General features: G+C 33.0%; 2 protein-coding genes across 2 annotated transcripts in view; both read left to right on the top strand.

The window, feature by feature from the left end:
- LOC137028513 (myosin-IIIb) overlaps positions 1 to 10,786 on the top strand; it is a 42,109-nt gene extending 31,323 nt beyond the window's left edge. The window contains exons 19-30 of the mRNA XM_067397374.1: positions 1,135 to 1,220; positions 1,306 to 1,353; positions 2,484 to 2,531; positions 2,885 to 2,976; positions 3,514 to 3,681; positions 3,761 to 3,891; positions 7,560 to 7,759; positions 7,847 to 7,936; positions 8,367 to 8,532; positions 8,615 to 8,953; positions 10,260 to 10,329; positions 10,568 to 10,786. Coding sequence (XP_067253475.1) covers positions 1,135 to 1,220; positions 1,306 to 1,353; positions 2,484 to 2,531; positions 2,885 to 2,976; positions 3,514 to 3,681; positions 3,761 to 3,891; positions 7,560 to 7,759; positions 7,847 to 7,936; positions 8,367 to 8,532; positions 8,615 to 8,953; positions 10,260 to 10,329; positions 10,568 to 10,575 — 1,446 coding nt within the window. The 3' untranslated portion in view covers positions 10,576 to 10,786. The remainder of the gene's footprint in view (positions 1 to 1,134; positions 1,221 to 1,305; positions 1,354 to 2,483; positions 2,532 to 2,884; positions 2,977 to 3,513; positions 3,682 to 3,760; positions 3,892 to 7,559; positions 7,760 to 7,846; positions 7,937 to 8,366; positions 8,533 to 8,614; positions 8,954 to 10,259; positions 10,330 to 10,567) is intronic.
- Positions 10,787 to 10,926: 140 nt separating this feature from the next.
- Positions 10,927 to 13,277, top strand: ccl27b (chemokine (C-C motif) ligand 27b). The gene is made up of 3 exons (XM_067397375.1): positions 10,927 to 11,036; positions 12,661 to 12,778; positions 12,857 to 13,277. Exons 1-3 carry the CDS (start codon positions 10,982 to 10,984, stop codon positions 12,960 to 12,962), a joined length of 279 nt encoding a protein of 92 aa, XP_067253476.1. The 5' UTR covers positions 10,927 to 10,981; the 3' UTR covers positions 12,963 to 13,277.
- Positions 13,278 to 19,974: the final 6,697 nt, after the last annotated feature.

Here is a 19,974-nt window from a genome sequence, read left to right as displayed (position 1 = left end):
GTTAGATGATTTACAGCCTTGGATTTTACAGGACTGTTTAAACTACATGACTGTGCAACACTGACACCTGCTGTGAAATGGTGAAAGTGCAGTTTGCAGCCTAAAAGAATCATTTAAAAATTAAATATTTTTATGTATAAATAATATAATAAATTAAAATAATACAAATTAAAATGAATACATCATACATGTTATTTTAAAAATATATAAAAATTAATATACTATAAAAACACATTTTTATCTGTGTCTCTCTCTCTCTCTCTATATATATATATCACATATAATATAATCGCGCACATATATATATATATATATATATATATATATATATATATATTACACACAATTATTTTATATGCAATTTTTATATATATATATATATATATATATATATATAATATAAATCGCATATAATATAATTGCGCATATATATATATATATATATATATATATATATATATATATATATGCGCAATTATATTATATGCGATTTATATTATTTATATATATATATATATCATATATATATATATATATCATATATATGTGATTATTTTATTGCACGATATTTCTATTTATTATATGTAATATAAAAAATATGTAATAATGTAATTTAAACCAATAAAATATTTAATAATAAAATATAATAATGTAATGTTTAAATGTATATTAAATATAAATTTTCCTGTACAATGTAAATAAAAGCTTAATAGAAAAAAGAAATATTTACTTTCCTTCCTGTCATTCCAAATCTGTATGCTGCCTTTTTTCCTATAAAACACAAAAGAACATTTTTGGAAGAATCTTCATTTTTGCAGTATAGCTCACAAGTTAGATAAACTGCATTTGTGATATTTTTTTTATACTATAACATTTTTGGTTATTTTTGGAGTGTGACGGCTTTTGTTGTATGCAAATTGAAAGTTTCTTTCAAAAGATTTCTTTTGTGTTCATGGAAGAATGAAAATTTCACTGGGTTTGGAATGGAATAAGCGTGAGTGAATAAGGAATGAACTCATTTTTAGGTAAACTATCCCTTCAAAAGTGCTCTAATGGCACCTTTCAGAGTCTCAGTTGTCCAATCCATCATATTTATGTTCTGCTTTTCTGCCTCCTCCTCCTCCTCCTCTCTAGCTGAGGTACAATGGCCTGATGGAAACAATCCGAATCCGGCGGGACGGTTTCTCATGGCGTCCGACTTTCACAGAGTTTGCAGAGAGGTTTGTGTGCTGGCAGGAGAAACATTTCATCAGTTCATCATTACATTATATTGTCTGCAGCATGACTCAGATTTCTGTCTCGTAGGTACAACATTCTGCTGCTGAAACCAGATCTCCCGTTGGACAAGAGCAGGTTTGAACAGCAGACACTTCATGTTGTGTTAAAGGAGCACAAAAATTCTACCTACAGAAGATAATAGTACATTTCGTTCACATGAGAGGAATAAGCTCCCTATTATCAGCTGCTTTTGCTTGCAGACTGAATACATACAAATTAAAGTATGCATGCAATGCTGAGGAACATTCTTGCTTAGTATAAATTAATTAGTTTTACTTTATTTTTGCACAATACACACACACTCACTTATGGTAATGGTCAAAAGTTTGGAAACATTAGTATTTATTTAATCAAAAATACAGATAAAACAGTATTATTATGAAATATTATAACAGCTGATTTATTATCAATGTTGGAAACAGTAGTGCTGCTTATTTTATATAACCTGTGAAATTGTTTTCAGGATTCGTTGATGAATAAAAAGTTAAAAAAAGAACAGCATTTATTTAAAATAGAAATCTTTTGTAATAATATACACTATCGTTCAAAAGTTTGGGGTCAGTGATATATTCTCTTTCTTTCTTTCTTTCTTTGAAAGAAATTAATATTTTTATTCAGCACAGATGTGTTAAATTGATAAGAAGTGATACTAAAGATTTACATTGTTAGAAAAGATTTATATTTTTTAATAAAGGCTGTTCTTTTTAAGTTTTTATTCATCAACGAATCCTGTAAAAAAAAAAATATCACAGGTTCCAAAAAAAATCACTGATAATAACTGAGCAGCAAATCAGCATATTAGAATGATTTCTGAAGGATCATGTGACACTGAAGACTGGAGTAATGATGCTAAAAATTAATAGGAATAAATTAAATTTTTAAAGTATATTAAAACAGAAAACCATTGTTTTAAATTGTAATAATATTTCATGATATTACAGTTTTTTTCTGGATTTTTGATCAAATAAATGCATGCTTTAAAAATAGTAATGTTTCCAATATAAAATACACACAATGAAAAGAAGACGATGTGATTCTCATTACAATGCACAAAGAGGTGTAAAATCTGCAAGGTCTTGAGCAATATTTAATAAATAACATAAAATGACTTTGCTCCTTTTAAATGAGCTCTTCATGATGATATGTACTGATATTGATCATTTGGTTTCATTCACAATGGATCTCTTTTCTTTTGTTGCTTTTAGTTGTATGTCGATCCTCAACAGCACTAAACTCTCTGGTTGGAAGTGTGGGTAAGTCTGAGCCTGATGCGACCTGTCTACATGAAGTAAATGAAATTATTATAAGTGTTATTAGTGGCATTTAACACAAGCATCACTGTCATTATTGTTCCTATGTATGGTTGGTAATACCAACAAACCCCCTAATCACTCACATTTCCTTCAGAAAATGTTCAATCTATTTTATTTTGTTAGTACTGCATGCATTTTAGGTTTATAAAATCTTTCACAGGCTCTAACATGTTTTATTAACTTTGATTTGGCTTGAAAATTTGGTGAGAATATTATACAAACCGATAAATTAGATACTTCAGTGGTTCATATATCGAGCAAGTCACAGCAGTTCTCCTGTGTTGCTCTTTCAGATCGTCGCGTTTGTTTTTTAAGTACTGGCACCAGGAGGAGTTGGCCCGTCTTCTGGAGAGCCTGGGACGAGCAGCGGTTGTCATTCAGAAAAGTGAGTGGCAATTAAACTTGTTTGTTAAAGCCTCTATAGAATTATTGAGGAACTCGCATGACTCCACATGAAACATCTTGGCTCCTAGTTTGACTGTTTCATTGTATCCTAAATCACCTCTCAGAGAAGTACACTAATGAAAACAGTGAGAGCAAGTTCAGACATGAACGGCAAGATTCACATGTGAACTGCGAGAGGTCTTTTATCTGGATATGTTGCTTAAGCAAATAATGGCACAGAATGAACAAGCAGACAATATAAAGCCATATTTTACCTTTTTAGTTCATTTTTGGGTAATGTCAAGGTTTCTTGCATGAAAAGTCATAATGGCTTTTATGACTTTTTTCCATCATCTGATCCATAGTAAGTTTTTACAAGCCTAATTAAGTTTAAAATGTTGTTTGGCAAATTAATATTCATAATAACGGTTACATTTATAGCTACTCGTAAAGGCTGCAGGGACAAAGTCTGGGCAAAAGCCCCAAATATCCACTGACCCTAGAACCGTCCCTGACTATATCACATTTTGTTCTTTAGATTACCGGGCGAGGGTCTGCAGAAGGAAGTATCTGGCATTGCTAGCAGAGTTTCGGCGGCAGCGGCAGGCTCAGCGGGAGAGAGAGGAGCGTGAGGAGGAGGAGAGGAGACGACAGCAGCTGGAGGAGGAGAGGAAGAGACGTCTGGAATTGGAGCAGGAAAACCTGCGTAAGGACTGTCCTCTGACATCAGCTCTGAGCGGCTGAAAACATTCATGTGTGTTAAAGTCGTGTCTGTGTGTTTACAGGACCAGCGTCTCCACCCGTACCCTTACCGAGAAGGAAAAAGCCGGAGCCCAGGCCTCGCTCGGTGTTGAATAGCATCCTAAAAGAACCACATCTGCCGCCTGTACCACGGCCGCGCAGCAAGCTTTTTGAGGTGTGACATCTGTAGCTTATTCAGTGAAATTCTACATTTGGATTATGAGATTACCTCTTCAACCCACCAATTTAAAGATTCTTTCCGTGTCAAGTTACATTTCTAGTCCGTATTAGAGCTTGATCATGTTTCAGTCCCCCTATTTAAGTTGACTTGAAATCAAAACTGACTTTAAAACATGTTATTTTTTGTTTGTACCCTGTAATATGCCACATTACAAAAGTACAATAATTCATTCCCTCGTTTTATTAAATTGTGCGCACAATATAATAATTAATTCCCTCGTTTTACTAAATTGTGTGCACAATATAATAATTCATTCCCTCGTTTTACTAAATTGTGTGCACAATATAATAATTAATTCCCTCGTTTTACTAAATTGTGCGCACAATATAATAATTCCCTCGTTTTAATAAATTGTGCGCACAATATAATAATTAATTCCTTCGTTTTAATAAATTGTGCGCACAATATAATAATTAATTCCCTCGTTTTACTAAATTGTGCGCACAATATAATAATTAATTCCCTCGTTTTACTAAATTGTGCGCACAATATAATAATTCATTCCCTCGTTTTACTAAATTGTGCGCACAATATAATAATTAATTCCCTCGTTTTACTAAATTGTGCGCACAATATAATAATTCATTCCCTCGTTTTACTAAATTGTGCGCACAATATAATAATTCATTCCCTCGTTTTACTAAATTGTGCACACAATATAATAAATTCCCTCGTTTTACTAAATTGTGCGCACAATATAATACTTCATTCCCTCGTTTTACTAAATTGTGCGCACAATATAATAACTTCCCTCGTTTTACTAAATTGTGCGCACAATATAATAATTAATTCCTTCGTTTTAATAAATTGTGCGCACAATATAATTCCCTCATTTTACTAAATTGTGCGCACAATATAATAATTAATTCCTTCGTTTTAATAAATTGTGCGCACAATATAATAACTTCCCTCGTTTTACTAAATTGTGTGCACAATATAATAATTAATTCCTTCGTTTTAATAAATTGTGCACACAATATAATAATTCCTTCGTTTTAATAAATTGTGCGCACAATATAATAATTCCCTCGTTTTAATAAATTGTGAGCACAATATAATAATTAATTCCCTCGTTTTACTAAATTGTGCGCACAATATAATAATTCGTTCCCTCGTTTTAATAAATTGTGCACACAATATAATAAATTCCCTCGTTTTACTAAATTGTGAGCACAATATAATAAATTCCCTCGTTTTACTAAATTGTGTGCACAATATAATAAATTCCCTCGTTTTAATAAATTGTGTGCACAATATAATAAATTCCCTCGTTTTACTAAATTGTGCGCACAATATAATAATTCCCTTGTTTTACTAAATTGTGTGCACAATATAATAAATTCCCTCGTTTTACTAAATTGTGTGCACAATATAATAAATTCCCTCGTTTTACTAAATTGTGCGCACAATATAATAAATTCCCTCGTTTTACTAAATTGTGTGCACAATATAATAAATTCCCTCGTTTTACTAAATTGTGTGCACAATATAATAAATTCCCTCGTTTTACTAAATTGTGCGCACAATATAATAATTCCCTTGTTTTACTAAATTGTGTGCACAATATAATAAATTCCCTCGTTTTACTAAATTGTGTGCACAATATAATAAATTCCCTCGTTTTACTAAATTGTGCGCACAATATAATAATTCCCTTGTTTTACTAAATTGTGCACACAATATAATAAATTCCCTCGTTTTACTAAATTGTGCGCACAATATAATAATTTGTTACTTGTTTTACTAAATTGTGCGCACAATATAATAATTCGTTCCCTCGTTTTACTAAATTGTGCGCACAATATAATAATTCCCTCGTTTTAATAAATTGTGAGCACAATATAATAATTAATTCCCTCGTTTTACTAAATTGTGCGCACAATATAATAATTCCCTCGTTTTAATAAATTGTGCGCACAATATAATAATTCCCTCGTTTTAATAAATTGTGAGCACAATATAATAATTAATTCCCTCGTTTTACTAAATTGTGCGCACAATATAATAATTCCCTCGTTTTAATAAATTGTGAGCACAATATAATAATTAATTCCCTCGTTTTACTAAATTGTGCGCACAATATAATAATTAATTCCCTCGTTTTACTTAATTGTGTGCACAATATAATAATTCGTTCCCTCGTTTTACCAAATTGTGCGCACAATATAATAATTCGTTCCCTCGTTTTACTAAATTGTGCACACAATATAATAAATTCCCTCGTTTTACTAAATTGTGTGCACAATATAATAATTAATTCCCTCGTTTTACTAAATTGTGCGCACAATATAATAATTCCCTCGTTTTAATAAATTGTGCACACAATATAATAAATTCCCTCGTTTTACTAAATTGTGAGCACAATATAATAATTAATTCCCTCGTTTTACTAAATTGTGCGCACAATATAATAATTCCCTCATTTTAATAAATTGTGCACACAATATAATAAATTCCCTCATTTTACTAAATTGTGCACACAATATAATAATTAATTCCCTCGTTTTACTAAATTGTGCGCACAATATAATAATTCCCTCGTTTTCATAAATTGTGCACACAATATAATAAATTCCCTCGTTTTACTAAATTGTGAGCACAATATAATAATTCGTTCCCTCGTTTTACTAAATTGTGCACACAATATAATAATTAATTCCCTCGTTTTACTAAATTGTGCGCACAATATAATAATTCCCTCGTTTTAATAAATTGTGCACACAATATAATAAATTCCCTCGTTTTACTAAATTGTGAGCACAATATAATAATTCGTTCCCTCGTTTTACTAAATTGTGCGCACAATATAATAATTAATTCCTTCGTTTTACTAAATTGTGCGCACAATATAATAATTCCCTCGTTTTAATAAATTGTGCACACAATATAATAATTAGTTCCCTTGTTTTATTAAATCGTGCACACAATATAATAATTAATTCCCTTGTTTTACTAAATTGTGTGCACAATATAATAATTCCCTCATTTTAATAAATTGTGCACACAATATAATAATTCATTCCCTCGTTTTACTAAATTGTGCACATGATTTAATTTGTTCCCTCGTTTTACTAAATTGTGCACACAATATAATTTGTTCCCTCGTTTTACTAAATTGTGCGCACAATATAATTTGTTCCCTTGTTTTACTAAATTGTGCGCACAATATAATTTGTTCCCTTGTTTTACTAAATTGTGCACACAATATAATAATTTGTTCCCTTGTTTTACTAATTCGTGCGAACAATATAATAATTCGTTCCCTCGTTTTAAGTTAATCGTTAGCATAATATAATAATATACAAATTATATGTCTGGGGCTCCATAGTTTTGTGTTTCTGTCATTATTTTTTGTTTTTATGAAAATGTCTATAAATTTTTTTATTAATTATTATTTCCGTTTTAGTTTAGTTTACTTATTTTGGTTCTTCAAGTTCAACTAAAAAATTAGAAATGTTGCCTTGGCAAGTAGAAAGTTTTATTAGTTAATGGTTATTTTATTTCAAGTAACCAAAGTGTTTTTTTATGGTTTTAGTTAACTATAATAACCCTGACTTTAAGTGTCATACTTAATCTAATTTTTCATTAAATTTTCTGGACAGAGAACTCCATTTGATAACGCGCTGAATGAGAACATTCACCTGGACACATCTCTGATACTTCAGCCGATAGATGAAGAACGAATTAAAGAGAAACACCTGAAAAAGTCCAACACCATCCGCTGGTTCAAAGAGACACAGGTCCGTAAGCTGACCAGAGACGGTATCTTCCCCAGCTGGTTCCACGGCATGATCACACGCAGGTCAGCTTGGAGAGTCCAATCAATTCCCTAATGTAGTGAAAATGAGAATATATTTATTATGTGCTGATTATAACTTTGGTTTCTCAGACATGCAGAAGATCTCCTGATCGACAAACCTCTCGGCTGCTTCTTGGTGCGTGTCGGTCAAAGCCGGGAGGGTTACACTCTGACCTTCAGGTACATGCTAATAATAATAATTATAATTATTATTATTTTTATTATTATAAGCTATGCATTTTACTGTATTTTATTATTATTATTATTATTAATATTCAAATATTTTATTTATTCATATAAAAATTTATGTTTTATCTGTTTATTTTTATTAATAATAATATTATTAGAAATAGTAAAATAAATATAATTAATATAAAAATTATTTAATCTAATAATATTGATAATTATAACAAACATTTTAAAAGTGTAATTATATAAATAATGAATACATTTAAATAAATAGTATAGATTAATATTAATAATTATATTATGCAACAATTTTTTTTTTAAATGTATTTTTATATTATTATTGTTGTATGTTTAATTAATTATTGATGTTAATTTGATTTATTTACTCAAAACATCTGCTGGTATTGGTTCTGTGTAACAGGGGTGCGGATCGCTGCCGTCACTACATGGTGGAGATGCAGACCAATGGGAAGTATGTGATTCTCGGGGAGGACCGGGCTCATTCCTCTCTCACAGACCTGGTCCAGTACCACACTCACGTGGGCATCAAGCCTTTCATGGAGCTGCTCACGGTGCCCTGTGGTCAGGTGAGTGTTCTTCACTTCATTTAAGGGCTTCTGCAACTGTTTAGTTTGGTATAAAGAGGGAGTGTGGTTTGTGTGTCTACAGATGTGTGATCAGGAGCCAGACTATGAGGAGCTCAAAGCTTTTACATCGTCGGTGGAGAACAGCGCTATGTGTCCTTCTGAGGAGGCGCATCAGGACATAGACACAGGTTCAAATAAAGTGCATGTACAGATGCAGAGACTCTTCCTGCCACCAGGAGGAAACTCAAACGTTGAGTCCCACAAACCCCCGGTGCTCAAACGCATATCTGACCGACGCAGACGGGTCGGAGCCACACAGATGGAGCACAAGGATGACGATTCGACCCATGAGAGCAGGCCGTTCCCTCGACTCTACCCATCTATACGACTGGCCATGAGGGAAATCCAGCAGATCCAACAGGTACAAAGACACAGAAGATATATAGACCGGGGATAGCTGTCACTTCTTACTTCAGTGAATGTTTCTCAGGGTGGATTTATTATTAGATATAAATAAACCTCAAGCTTAGACTAGGAGAATAATAGTAGATAAATAATATTAGTAGAAATAGTAAAATTTATATAAATAAAATATCTGATATTGATAATTGTAATTATATAATCTATATTATTAATAATAATAATGAATACATATGAATAAATATATAAATAATTAGTATAGATTAATAACAATAATATTATAATCAATAATCAATCAATTATAATATGCAAAAATTATAATCAATTATAATATCAATAAATTATGATATTCAAAAACTATATATATATGTTTATATGTTTGAATAAATAAAAATAAATAGTATATATTTCGAATGATTCATTATAATGTGCAAAAACTATGCAAAAGTATAATTTTATTTGTTTAATAATTTAATTTAATAATTTAGTACCATTGATATACTATATTTTAATTATTTTTAATTACTTTATTTATTTATTTTATTTTTTCACCTTAATTTTTGTTAGTTTTAGTCATTTTGTTGTGTTTTTGTCATTTCTGTTATGTATTTATTTATTTAATTTATTATTTATTTATTTTAATTTATTGTTTTTATTTTTTGTTTATATATTTTTATATTTATATATATTTGTATTCTTTTTAGTTGATTTAGTTTTTTAATGTCTAAATAGTTTTGTTAATGTTTATTCTTTTTAGTTGATTTATTTGTAGTTATTTTAGCATTTCAAATTAAACTAAACATAAATGAGAAGCTAGCTGTATTGTTATATTTTGTTTGTTAACGTATATTTTATTTAAAATAACAAATGTTTTTGGGGTGTTATTTTAAGATGATACAATATTTTATCTTTTAATATTTATTCATATATTTTTTTATCTTTATAGAATATTTATATGATAATAACTCTGATCAGTATAATATTTCTTTGTTAGTTTAGTGTCTGTTTTTTCATGTGAGTAAAGCTGCTGTTGTTCAAACAAAATCAGACAATATTTCAACGCGGTTCCGTAATGAACCATTTTCCTGCCAGAAAAGCCTCATTTCTGTGCTGTAGGGAAAATGCCACCTAGTTGGTGTGAAGTGAAGATCCTGTGGATTGACATTTTTATGAGCATTTGTTCTTGTTCAAACAAAAGTACATTGACTTGCATGATTTTTCAAAGTGAACTGTGATCCTGTGAAAAATTCCAGTTTAGTGAGCATTCTGTGACTTTACATGTTGTTTCAAATCCCATGTTTTCCCAGCACTTCCAGCAGAGCCAAGAACAGATCCAAGTTCCCTCCAGCAAACCCTTGAGCTCATGGAAGAGGACAGGTGAGACATGAATCACTCGGTTTCTTTTCTTAACTCTTTTCATAACTCGTCTTCATTGAAACAAGAAAGAAGATCCAAAGTGTCTCAAATGCCCAACTTCACTTTCACAAATATCTCTTTCTGTGAACGTGTGTTTTCATTTTTGCAGTTTGACAGCCCAGATCCATGATAACAGATGTTTGGAACGCAGTTTTATTTCTTTGATCGAATGTCTTTCTTGTCTCTTTCTGTCTTTCAGATGCATGAAACTGTGGAGAAAGAAACTACAGATGTTCTTGATGCTGCTATCCATGATTTTATGATTATTTTTTAAGTTTATGTAAATGTGAAATTTTAATGTTGCTCCGGTGAAAACTACAAAGTGATTTGAAACATTTTTAACTTAAATTTGTTGTAATTTTATTTAATGTAAATTATGCTGTTTTTAGGTGATTGAATAAATGGTTGTTTCATACACTGCAGGTGTCTCTGTTTTTGAACGGCTGAATGAAAATCACTCAACTCTTGAGGCTGAATGTGTAAGATGAATCAAGTTCAGTATCTGTTGTCTGTCACACAAGCGTCTCTGATAGGAGGAGCTGTAACGGCGCATATAAGAGTCACCGGAGTCTCAGATCTCACAGGATTTTGAGGGAATCTCACTGATCTTCAGATGGATCCCATAGTGCTCGCCATTTTACTGTCCATCACCTTCAGCGCCGTTCAAGGTAATAATTAGGGTTCCTGCAAATCACATTCATGCTATTCTTTAGATTAATGATGGATGGTTTTACATTACACTGTTTTTTTATTTCTATATAAATATAGTTCTTTTGAACTTTCTATTAATCAAAGAATCCTGACAAAAACAAATCAGCATATCAGAATGATTTCTGGAGGATCATGTGACACTGAAGACATTTTAAAAGTATATTACAATAGAAGAGTTTTTAGTAATATTTCACAATATTACTGTTTTTGCTGTATTTTGGATCAAATAAATGCAGAAGACACTTATTTTTCTTAATGGTAGTGTGAGTGTGTGAATGTATAGGTTAGTATACATTAATTATACATTATCATACATTGGTATTAAATGCAATAATTACATTAATTTTATTTATGTTTTGCAGAAAATATGTACTGTTTTGAAAGTCATGAAAATATGTATAAAATGTAATACTTTGTTTTTGAGACAGAAAGAATTGAGGGAGAGAAATGAGTGTGACGGGAAAGGACACGGAAGTATAGGGGGAAAATGAACAGGGAACCACGCAGAAGGGAAAAGATCCTAGAGAACGACACAAAGTCGAAATTATGCCTTAAATAGAGCTGCCATATATTTTTTAAAAAGTGATTTTTTAAAAAAATGATTGATAATGTAACAATTAAGTGTTATTTCTTCTTTAACAAACTGAAACACCCTAAAATCTTTTTAAAAGTAATTAAAGTTAAAGTTTGCTCTGTCAAAGAGTCACATTTCATTTTGTTTATTTCTTTAAAAAAAAATTGTATATTGTTTGTACTAAAATTTTATTTTCTTTCTACTTTATAACGCATTCAAAGTTAAATCAAAATGCTTTAATGTGATACCCCTCACTCTCTTTAATGTAATAACCACCATTTCTGTCTTTAAGCGTGACATAGCGTGACAGTATCCTATGGTTTGACACAAAAGAGAACCACAGATTTGTTTTCATCTCAAAATATTTTAAAAGAACAGTTGAGTATTGCAATAGGTGAGATATAATAATCACTCATGCTAAAAATATAATTTTAAGCAGTTTTGAAAGGATGACGGCAAAGTTTGTCGTGGAGAAAAAAATGTTTTTCATAATTTCATATTAAATAAATAGCATTAAATGAAAATAAGCATCTAACAATAAAGATAAATCTCTCTTATGCTATTTGTATATTAAGTTTTTTTTTTTTTTTTTTGCTGTCACACCATTTACAGAAAACAAATTTAATCATTTCAAAAAAAATAGTGAAAGAATTGATCTAGTGACCCCTCATATTTTCTCAAACATCAGACTTCACTACAAAAAAAAAAATGGTTTTACAAAAAAAAGAGCATTTTTTACTGCCTATTTGTCAACTACCCATATATACAGTAGTCAACATTTGAAGTTCATCACAGTTGTCCTAAGAAGAAGGTTTTAGGACAACTTTGATGAAAGGTTTTGATCCACTTCAAATGTTGACTACTATATTTATATAATTTATCTTTTCAAAAAACAACACGAATGATTGTAATACTGTAATATGCAGCATATAGAGTTTTGATGCATTGTCATATTACATTGATCAGTGTTATTAGAGGTGGATTGTGTTTTTGCTTTCGATTTTCAGGTGCCACACCCAAATGCTGTGTTGAAACAAGTAAAAAGTTTCCACTTGAATTGCTGATGAAGGTCACAAAATATGACGTCCAGACGACCCACGGAGTGTGTTCTATTGATGCCCTTGTGTGAGTTGTTTATATGAATTCCTGAAGGATTATTAAAGAGTATAGCCCATGTGTCAATCATAAAACCTCCCGTTTCAGATTGCATGCCAACAACAAGAGATACTGTGCAACACCCAAGATGGAGAGATTTCTGCAAAACATACTGAAGTTAAAAATGCGGAACGGCGTTAAAAACGGCAGTTGAATGGGATCAGATGATATAATGCATCATGAATCTGTAAAAAGGATGCATTTACTTTCTTCTGCAACACTGAATATATACAGTTACACATGTTACACGTACTTACTGTAGTAATAACAGTATATTATGCATAATTACAAGTATCTAACCCTGCAATCAACTCTAACATAAGTACATGTAGTTAAAAATTACTAAGTACTTATTTGTGTAATTATACTGTAACAACATAAAGTAGTTAAAATAAAGTGTAACCCTTTCTTCTGTTTGCATATGTTTTTCTACATTAACTGGATTGCCTTGTATATGTAGTTACTTGTCTTGAACACATTTTGTTTAATGCTTAACTGAGCTTTCTTAACAAAATAAAGAGGTTTTTCTAATGCTTTAAAATATACTTTGTATTATGTTTGTAACACTTTGAGTATGAGAAAGGCACATTATACATATTATTAATTCAAGTTAAAAATATTAACAACACATCTTGAATTATGCTTCAGTTAAAGAGGTGTTCGTGACTGATGAAGGTACATTGCATTTTTCTATTTAAACAAGGCATCTCAGGGCCCTTTTATAGCTTGCCCAGGCCTGCGCTCACTTCAGATACCGCCTGCCCTCCAGTCGATAAGGTGCTGATCCGCCACAGTCTGCCTGCTTCAGTGTGCTCGGAGCTTAGGGTAAATACAGAAGAGCAGACTGTAAATTCAGCACAAAACAAAAAAGAACAAAGAAAATACATCAGCCCTACGTTTAGCAAGCTGGTACATTAGTATTTTCTGCCCAGGCCTCGTTGATGACTTTTGACGGGTGAATGATGCCAGGAAAACAGCTATCAAGTCAAGGCTTTATAGGGGCTTTCACGCCGGCAGACGTGTAAAGAGTACCTGGAAACCAAACTTGAGTCCTCAACCCAAAAGAAACATGCCAGTGTTCAATCATACTTATTTTCTATAATCAAAATAAAACTGAACTCCTCATTATTGCAAAAAAATCAAAGTCGACACAACGTCTATAGACAAGCAACCCAGATACCTAATCCGGCACCCTTCGGCCACGAGTGGTATGATGATATGGGCCACATGTGATGGCACTTGGGTGGACCACTCCTGTTTGCCAGATCTGAGCCACAAGCAGGCCATAAACTGAAAAATAGGAAGTTTCTTTAACTTAAAGGGTTAGTTCACCCAAAAATGAAAATTCTGTCATTTATTACTCCCCCTCATGTCATTCCACACCCGTAAGATCATCTTCAGAACACAAATTAAGATATTTTTGATAAAATCCGATGGCTCAGTAAGATCATTGACAGTAAGATAATTAACACTTTCAGATGCCCAGAAAGCTACTAAAAACATATTTAAATCAGTTCATGTGACTACAGTGGTTCAACCTTAAAGTTATGAAGCAACGAGAATACTTTTTGTGTGCCAAAAAAACCCAAAATAACGTCTTTATTCAAAAATATCTAGTGATGGGTGATTTCAAAACACAATGCTTCATGAAGCTTTACGAATCTTTTGTTTCGAATCAGTGGTTCAGAGCGTGTATCAAACTGCCAAAGTCACATGAACCATCGAAATTTTGAAACACTTATGACGTACCGAAGCCTCGTTTACTGAATCACTTGACTTTGGCAGTTTGATACACGCTCTGAATCACTGATTCGAAACAAAAGCTTCGAAAATTCATGAAGCAGTGTTTTGAAATCGCCCATCACTATTTTGTTTTTTTGGCACACAAAAAGTATTCTTGTCGCTTTATAACATTAAGGTTGAACCACTGTAGTCACATGAACTGTTTTAAATGTGTCTTTAATAGCTTTCTGGGCATCTGAAAGTGTTAATTATCTTATCTTTACATATATTATATATGTCTTCCAAGGGGTTTTTTCCCTCCAAGGACTTTTTTCCCAGTGCTAGCACGCTGGGTTTTTCTCCTAGGGGTTTTTTTCCACCCCTGGGAGTCAGCCGACATTGGCTTAATGTAGCACCATCTTGTATATGTTACATATTACCACGCTTGCTTGTAAAGCTTATTTTTAACCACTTTCTCTTTTTTCTGTGCTTCTAATATGTAAAGCTGCTTTGAAACAATTACCAATTGTAAAAAGCGCTATATAAATAAATTTGACTTGACTTGACTTGACTTACTGTCAATGATTTCACTGAGCCATCGGATCAGCATACAGCCACCGAAACATCAATTGCAAACAATTTAATTAAATCTCTAAAAATGATCTCAGCAGAAGATGATTAAACTCAAAAAAAAAAAAAAAAATTACAGTTTGCCAGCTTCACATTTATTTGTATATAATTGAAAACAATATATTTTTTAAGTCACCATTTTGGTGAATAGCATTTCCTTTAGTTGTGTTATTAACACCTCTAAACTTTCTATTGATCTTGTGCTTCTGGAGCATTTGCTCCTGCAGTGTTGTGACAGTCTGATCGTTTGAAGAATTAAAAAAACATGCTGGACAGACAGTAAATTTTGAAAGATGGAATTATTCAGACATACACTGACATCAAGAATCAGCGTATTAATCGCAACAATGGTGACAATCAACAAAAGGCTTGCATTCTGGGTGCACCAATCAAAACTCATCCATGGCTCCCAGCATGCATTGGGTCATGATTTTTAGTAACGTTGTAATCTGTACAATGAAAAAACTTTTCTGTTTTTAGTACATCGTTGTTGTGTAAACATACCTTTAGTGTTAGTTTCTCTCTCACTGCTGAAATTGTGTAAGCTGTTGCAAAAATAGCAAGGGAAAATGTGGTCAGGTGATGTTGACAACTTGATGATGAAGAGGATATCATCATCTAGTGGTCTAATCTTACACTACGTAATGTAATGCAGTTAATTTCAACTTCATAATAGGCTGTTATAGAATGCATTGCAGCATGAAGCATGTCACCATTGTTGAGATGTACTCCTCCATAAGAGGGTCTATGGTTGGAAATTTGCTTGAGCAGCCCAGCAGCTGTCAACCTGAAGCTTTCATCTGTACAGCTACTGAAGCTAAACAGGGTTGAGCCTGGTCTATCTCTGGATGGTTGACTGGGTAGCTGCGGGAAGAGGTGTTAGAGAAGCAAGCAAGCGGGTCTGATCAATCTGTGGCTTGAGTGGGTCCTAATGCCCCAGTACAGTCGCAATAAGCTGTACTGAATAAAGGATGTAATCCTGGTGTAAAATAGCCCATAGAGAACATCACATACTACCCAATGCCCCAGTGCAGTACCCATAAACTGTACTGAATAAAGGGTTAAAATAAACCCCAGAAAATAAGGGGTGTAACCCTGGGGCAAAAACAATCCCTACATCACATTACATAGTTAGTTAGTTTCACATGACAAATTATATAATGCTTTTAGTTCTTACAACTTACATGGAAGCACTGTTTTTTTCACTACAATTTTTTAATGTTTTTGAAAGAACTCTTTTCTGTTCATCAAGTCTGCATTTATTTGATCACAAATACAGAAAAACAGTAATATTGTGAAATATTATTACAATTTAAAATAATGGTTAGGAACAAAACCTTGAAATCTCATAAAAGAAAAAAAGAGAAAAACTTACCGTCATTGAGATCTTGTAAAGAAAAAACCATCATTGAACTCTCGTAATCTGCCATAACTTTTATGTTGTAATAGACCCGTCACTGAAATCTCGTAAGAGAAAAAAATTAACATTAAACTCTTGTAACGAAACAAAACATTGTACAGCTGTACAATGATAACAGAGGTTTTGTAATTCTATTCTAAACTAACCATCTTTGAAATCTCACAAAGTAACAAAACAGGCCGTCACTGAAATCTCAAAACGAAACCGACCGTCTTTGAAATCTTGTAACCAAATAAGACCAACACTGAAAACCAAACATCGTTAAAATCTTGTAACTAATCAAAACCGACCATCATTGAAATGTCGTAAAGGAACATAATTATCAGTCAATGAAATGTCGTAAAGGAACAAAACTGACCGTCAATGAGACCTCGCAAAGAAACAAAACCAACCATCTTTGAAATCTCGTAACAAACCAAAACGGGCTGTCTTTGAAATCTTGCAAACAGAAGAAAACCGAACGTCATTGAAATCTCGTAATGAAACAAAACTGACAGTCGTTGAGATCTCCTAAATTAATGAAACCGACTATCATTAAAATCTCATAATGAAGCAAAACCGTCTGTCTTTGAAATCTCGTAAAAGAACAAAGAAACAAAACCGACCATCATTGAAATCTCGTAACCGACCAAAACAGACCGTCTTTGAGTTCTCACAACTGAACCAAACTGACCATCATAGAAATCTCGTAACAGAACAAAACCAACTGTCATTGAGAGATTGCAAAGGAACAAAACCGACCGTCTTTGAAATCTCATCACAAAACAAAACCAACAGTTTGAATAGTTTCAAAGTCGACTTTCAGTGAAATCTCATAATGAAATAAACTTGTGATGACACAAAACTGTCTTTGAAATCTCATAACCGAACAAAACCGACCGTCACTGAAATCTTGTAACCGAACAAAGCCGACCGTCACTGAAATCTCGTAAAGGAACAAAACCGACCGTCACTGAAATCTCATAAAGGAAAAAAAAACAACTGTCACTGAAATCTCGTAAAGGAACAAAACCGACCGTCACTGAAATCTCGTAAAGGGGAAAAAAAAGAACTGTAACTGAAATCTCATAACCGAACAAAAGCGATCATCACTGAAATCTTGTAACCGAACAAAACCGACCGTCACTGAAATCTCGTAACCGAACAAAACCGACCGTCACTGAAATCTCGTAAAGGAAAAAAAAAAAAAACCGTCACTGAAATCTCGTAAAAGAAAAAAAAACGACCGTCACTGAAATTTCGTAACCGAACAAAACCGACCGTCACTGAAATCTCGTAAAGGAAAAAAAAAACGACCGTCACTGAAATCTCATAAAGGAAAAAAAAAATGACCGTCACTGAAATCTCGTAAAGGAAAAAAAAAACGACCATCACTAGGGATGGGAATTGATAAGAATTTAACGATTCCGATTCCATTATCGATGTTGCTTATCGATCCGATTCCTTAACGATTCTCTTATCGATTCTCATCGGGTGAGGTAATAAGTACAAATTTTTTTGTTTGTATTAACTCGCTTTAATATCTGATCAGAAGACACAGAACAGAGTATACGCACATTATGTGTAGCAACCACAAAATTCCAGGGACATATAGCCTTGTTTCTCAACCAGTATTCACATTCAAAGTATATCACATTCATTGGTCCAGACAAAAATAAATAAATAAATAAAACTGCCATTTATGTGCCATAAAAACTAAAACACAGACTGAAAACAGTCAAAGCAGAGCTTGTGCCTTTTGGAATATTAACAGTGCTCATTTGGATTCAACCTGAAACAAAATTCAACTGACACAAAAAATACAAAGAAGTCTTCTGTAAAGACCACAACTATTAACTTAGGCAAATTAACAATTTTTGTGCAGAAAAATAATCATGTTTGCCCTCTCAGGAAGGATACAAGATCTTTCTGGACTTAATGTGTCTCCAGCAGTGGAACACTGGACAAGGGGTTACTCCGTGGTAAACGGAGTAGCTAGAGAGATACTTGTTGCAGCCTCTGAGGCAGTGTGAGACTCTGGCTGTCATCATCTTCTTCATCATCTAAATTTAATAATGACAATGGAGATTATCCGTATAGTAAAAGTTTACACAATGAAATAGCGCTCACATTAACACATTATCTTCGGCATTAATAACAGATGGCGTCCTGTTAGCTCCGCTGGTGCTTAACTCGCTGGTGGTGTCGTTGTGTAGTAGTGTATCAAACACGCGACAGTCCTGCAAATGAATTGCATGCTGTGTGGCCAAATGTTTCTGCATATTGGAGGTATTTCCCCCCTTTGACGAAATGGAACTTTTATAAGTGTTGCAAAGTCACTGTATTGTCGTCTTTTCGCATAAAATGTAACCAAACTTTAGATCGCTTCTGCCTCGATGCCATGTTTGCTGCGTTCTAAACCAAAACAACGCAGTGTGTGTGTGACGGATTCATGACACGTTAACAACGAGAGGAACCGATAAGCGGAATTGTTAAGCCGGCATGCTAACGGTTCAAAGGAATCGATTCACTTGGCACCGGTTCTTAAGAAGAACCGGTTCTCGATTCCCATCCCTAACCATCACTGAAATCTCGTAAAGGAACAAAACCGACCGTCACTGAAATCTCGTAAAGGAAAAAAAAAACGACCATCATTAAAATCCCGTAAAGGAACAAAACTAACCGTCACTGAAATCTTGTAACCGAACAAAAACGACTGTCACTGAAATCTCGTAACCGAACAAAACCGACTGCCACTGAAATCTCGTAACCGAACAAAACCGACCGCCACTGAAATCTCGTAAAAGACAAAAACGACCGTCACTGAAATCTCGTAAAGGAACAAAACCGACCGCCGCTGAAATCTCGTAACCGAACAAAACTGACCGCCGCTGAAATCTCGTAAAGGAACAAAAACAACCGCCACTGAAATCGCATAACCGAACAAAGTAGCTTTTTGTCAAGAGTTGATCTGATTGTCTGAATATTTTGTTGTCACCATTGTTGAGATTCATACGCTTATTACTCATAACTGTGCTTGTCATTGTAGTCTGATGTTTTCTGCTCATGTGTTTTTTATTTTCAATCTTTTAGGGATGTATGTGTGAGAGAAAGTCTGGTGGTCACTCCAATACTACAATGATATAAATAATTTAATGAATAATGCCTGTTTTACTACTCTTTAAGCCAATAAATAAAAAGGTTTAAGGCACAGTAGCCCCAACAACCCCCATTTTTATTACTCAACAGGTGAGTAAGGTATTCTATTAAACAGATAAACTGCCATATCTAACAGTTCATTGTAAAGCTTTATCTATTGTGAAGGGTCATTTCATGTATGGTTGTAGTGCTGTAAGATCAGTTTCTATTAAAGTCTACAGCTACAGTAATGTCTCCAGCTAGTCGGCTTGAAATC

The sequence above is a fragment of the Chanodichthys erythropterus genome, chromosome 10 (assembly GCF_024489055.1).
Source record: "Chanodichthys erythropterus isolate Z2021 chromosome 10, ASM2448905v1, whole genome shotgun sequence".
NCBI lineage: Eukaryota > Metazoa > Chordata > Actinopteri > Cypriniformes > Xenocyprididae > Chanodichthys > Chanodichthys erythropterus.
Note: the sequence above shows the minus strand (reverse complement) of the source record. Positions and strands in the feature narration are given on the sequence as shown.

Excerpts from the sequence above, each read along its gene's own strand:
- ccl27b (XM_067397375.1), top strand. The coding sequence starts at position 10,982 with ATGGATCCCATAGTGCTCGCCATTTTACTGTCCATCACCTTCAGCGCC. Across the intron at positions 11,037-12,660 it reads CACCTTCAGCGCCGTTCAAG|GTGCCACACCCAAATGCTGT; the intron begins GTAATAATTAGG and ends TTCGATTTTCAG. Across the intron at positions 12,779-12,856 it reads TGTTCTATTGATGCCCTTGT|ATTGCATGCCAACAACAAGA; the intron begins GTGAGTTGTTTA and ends CTCCCGTTTCAG.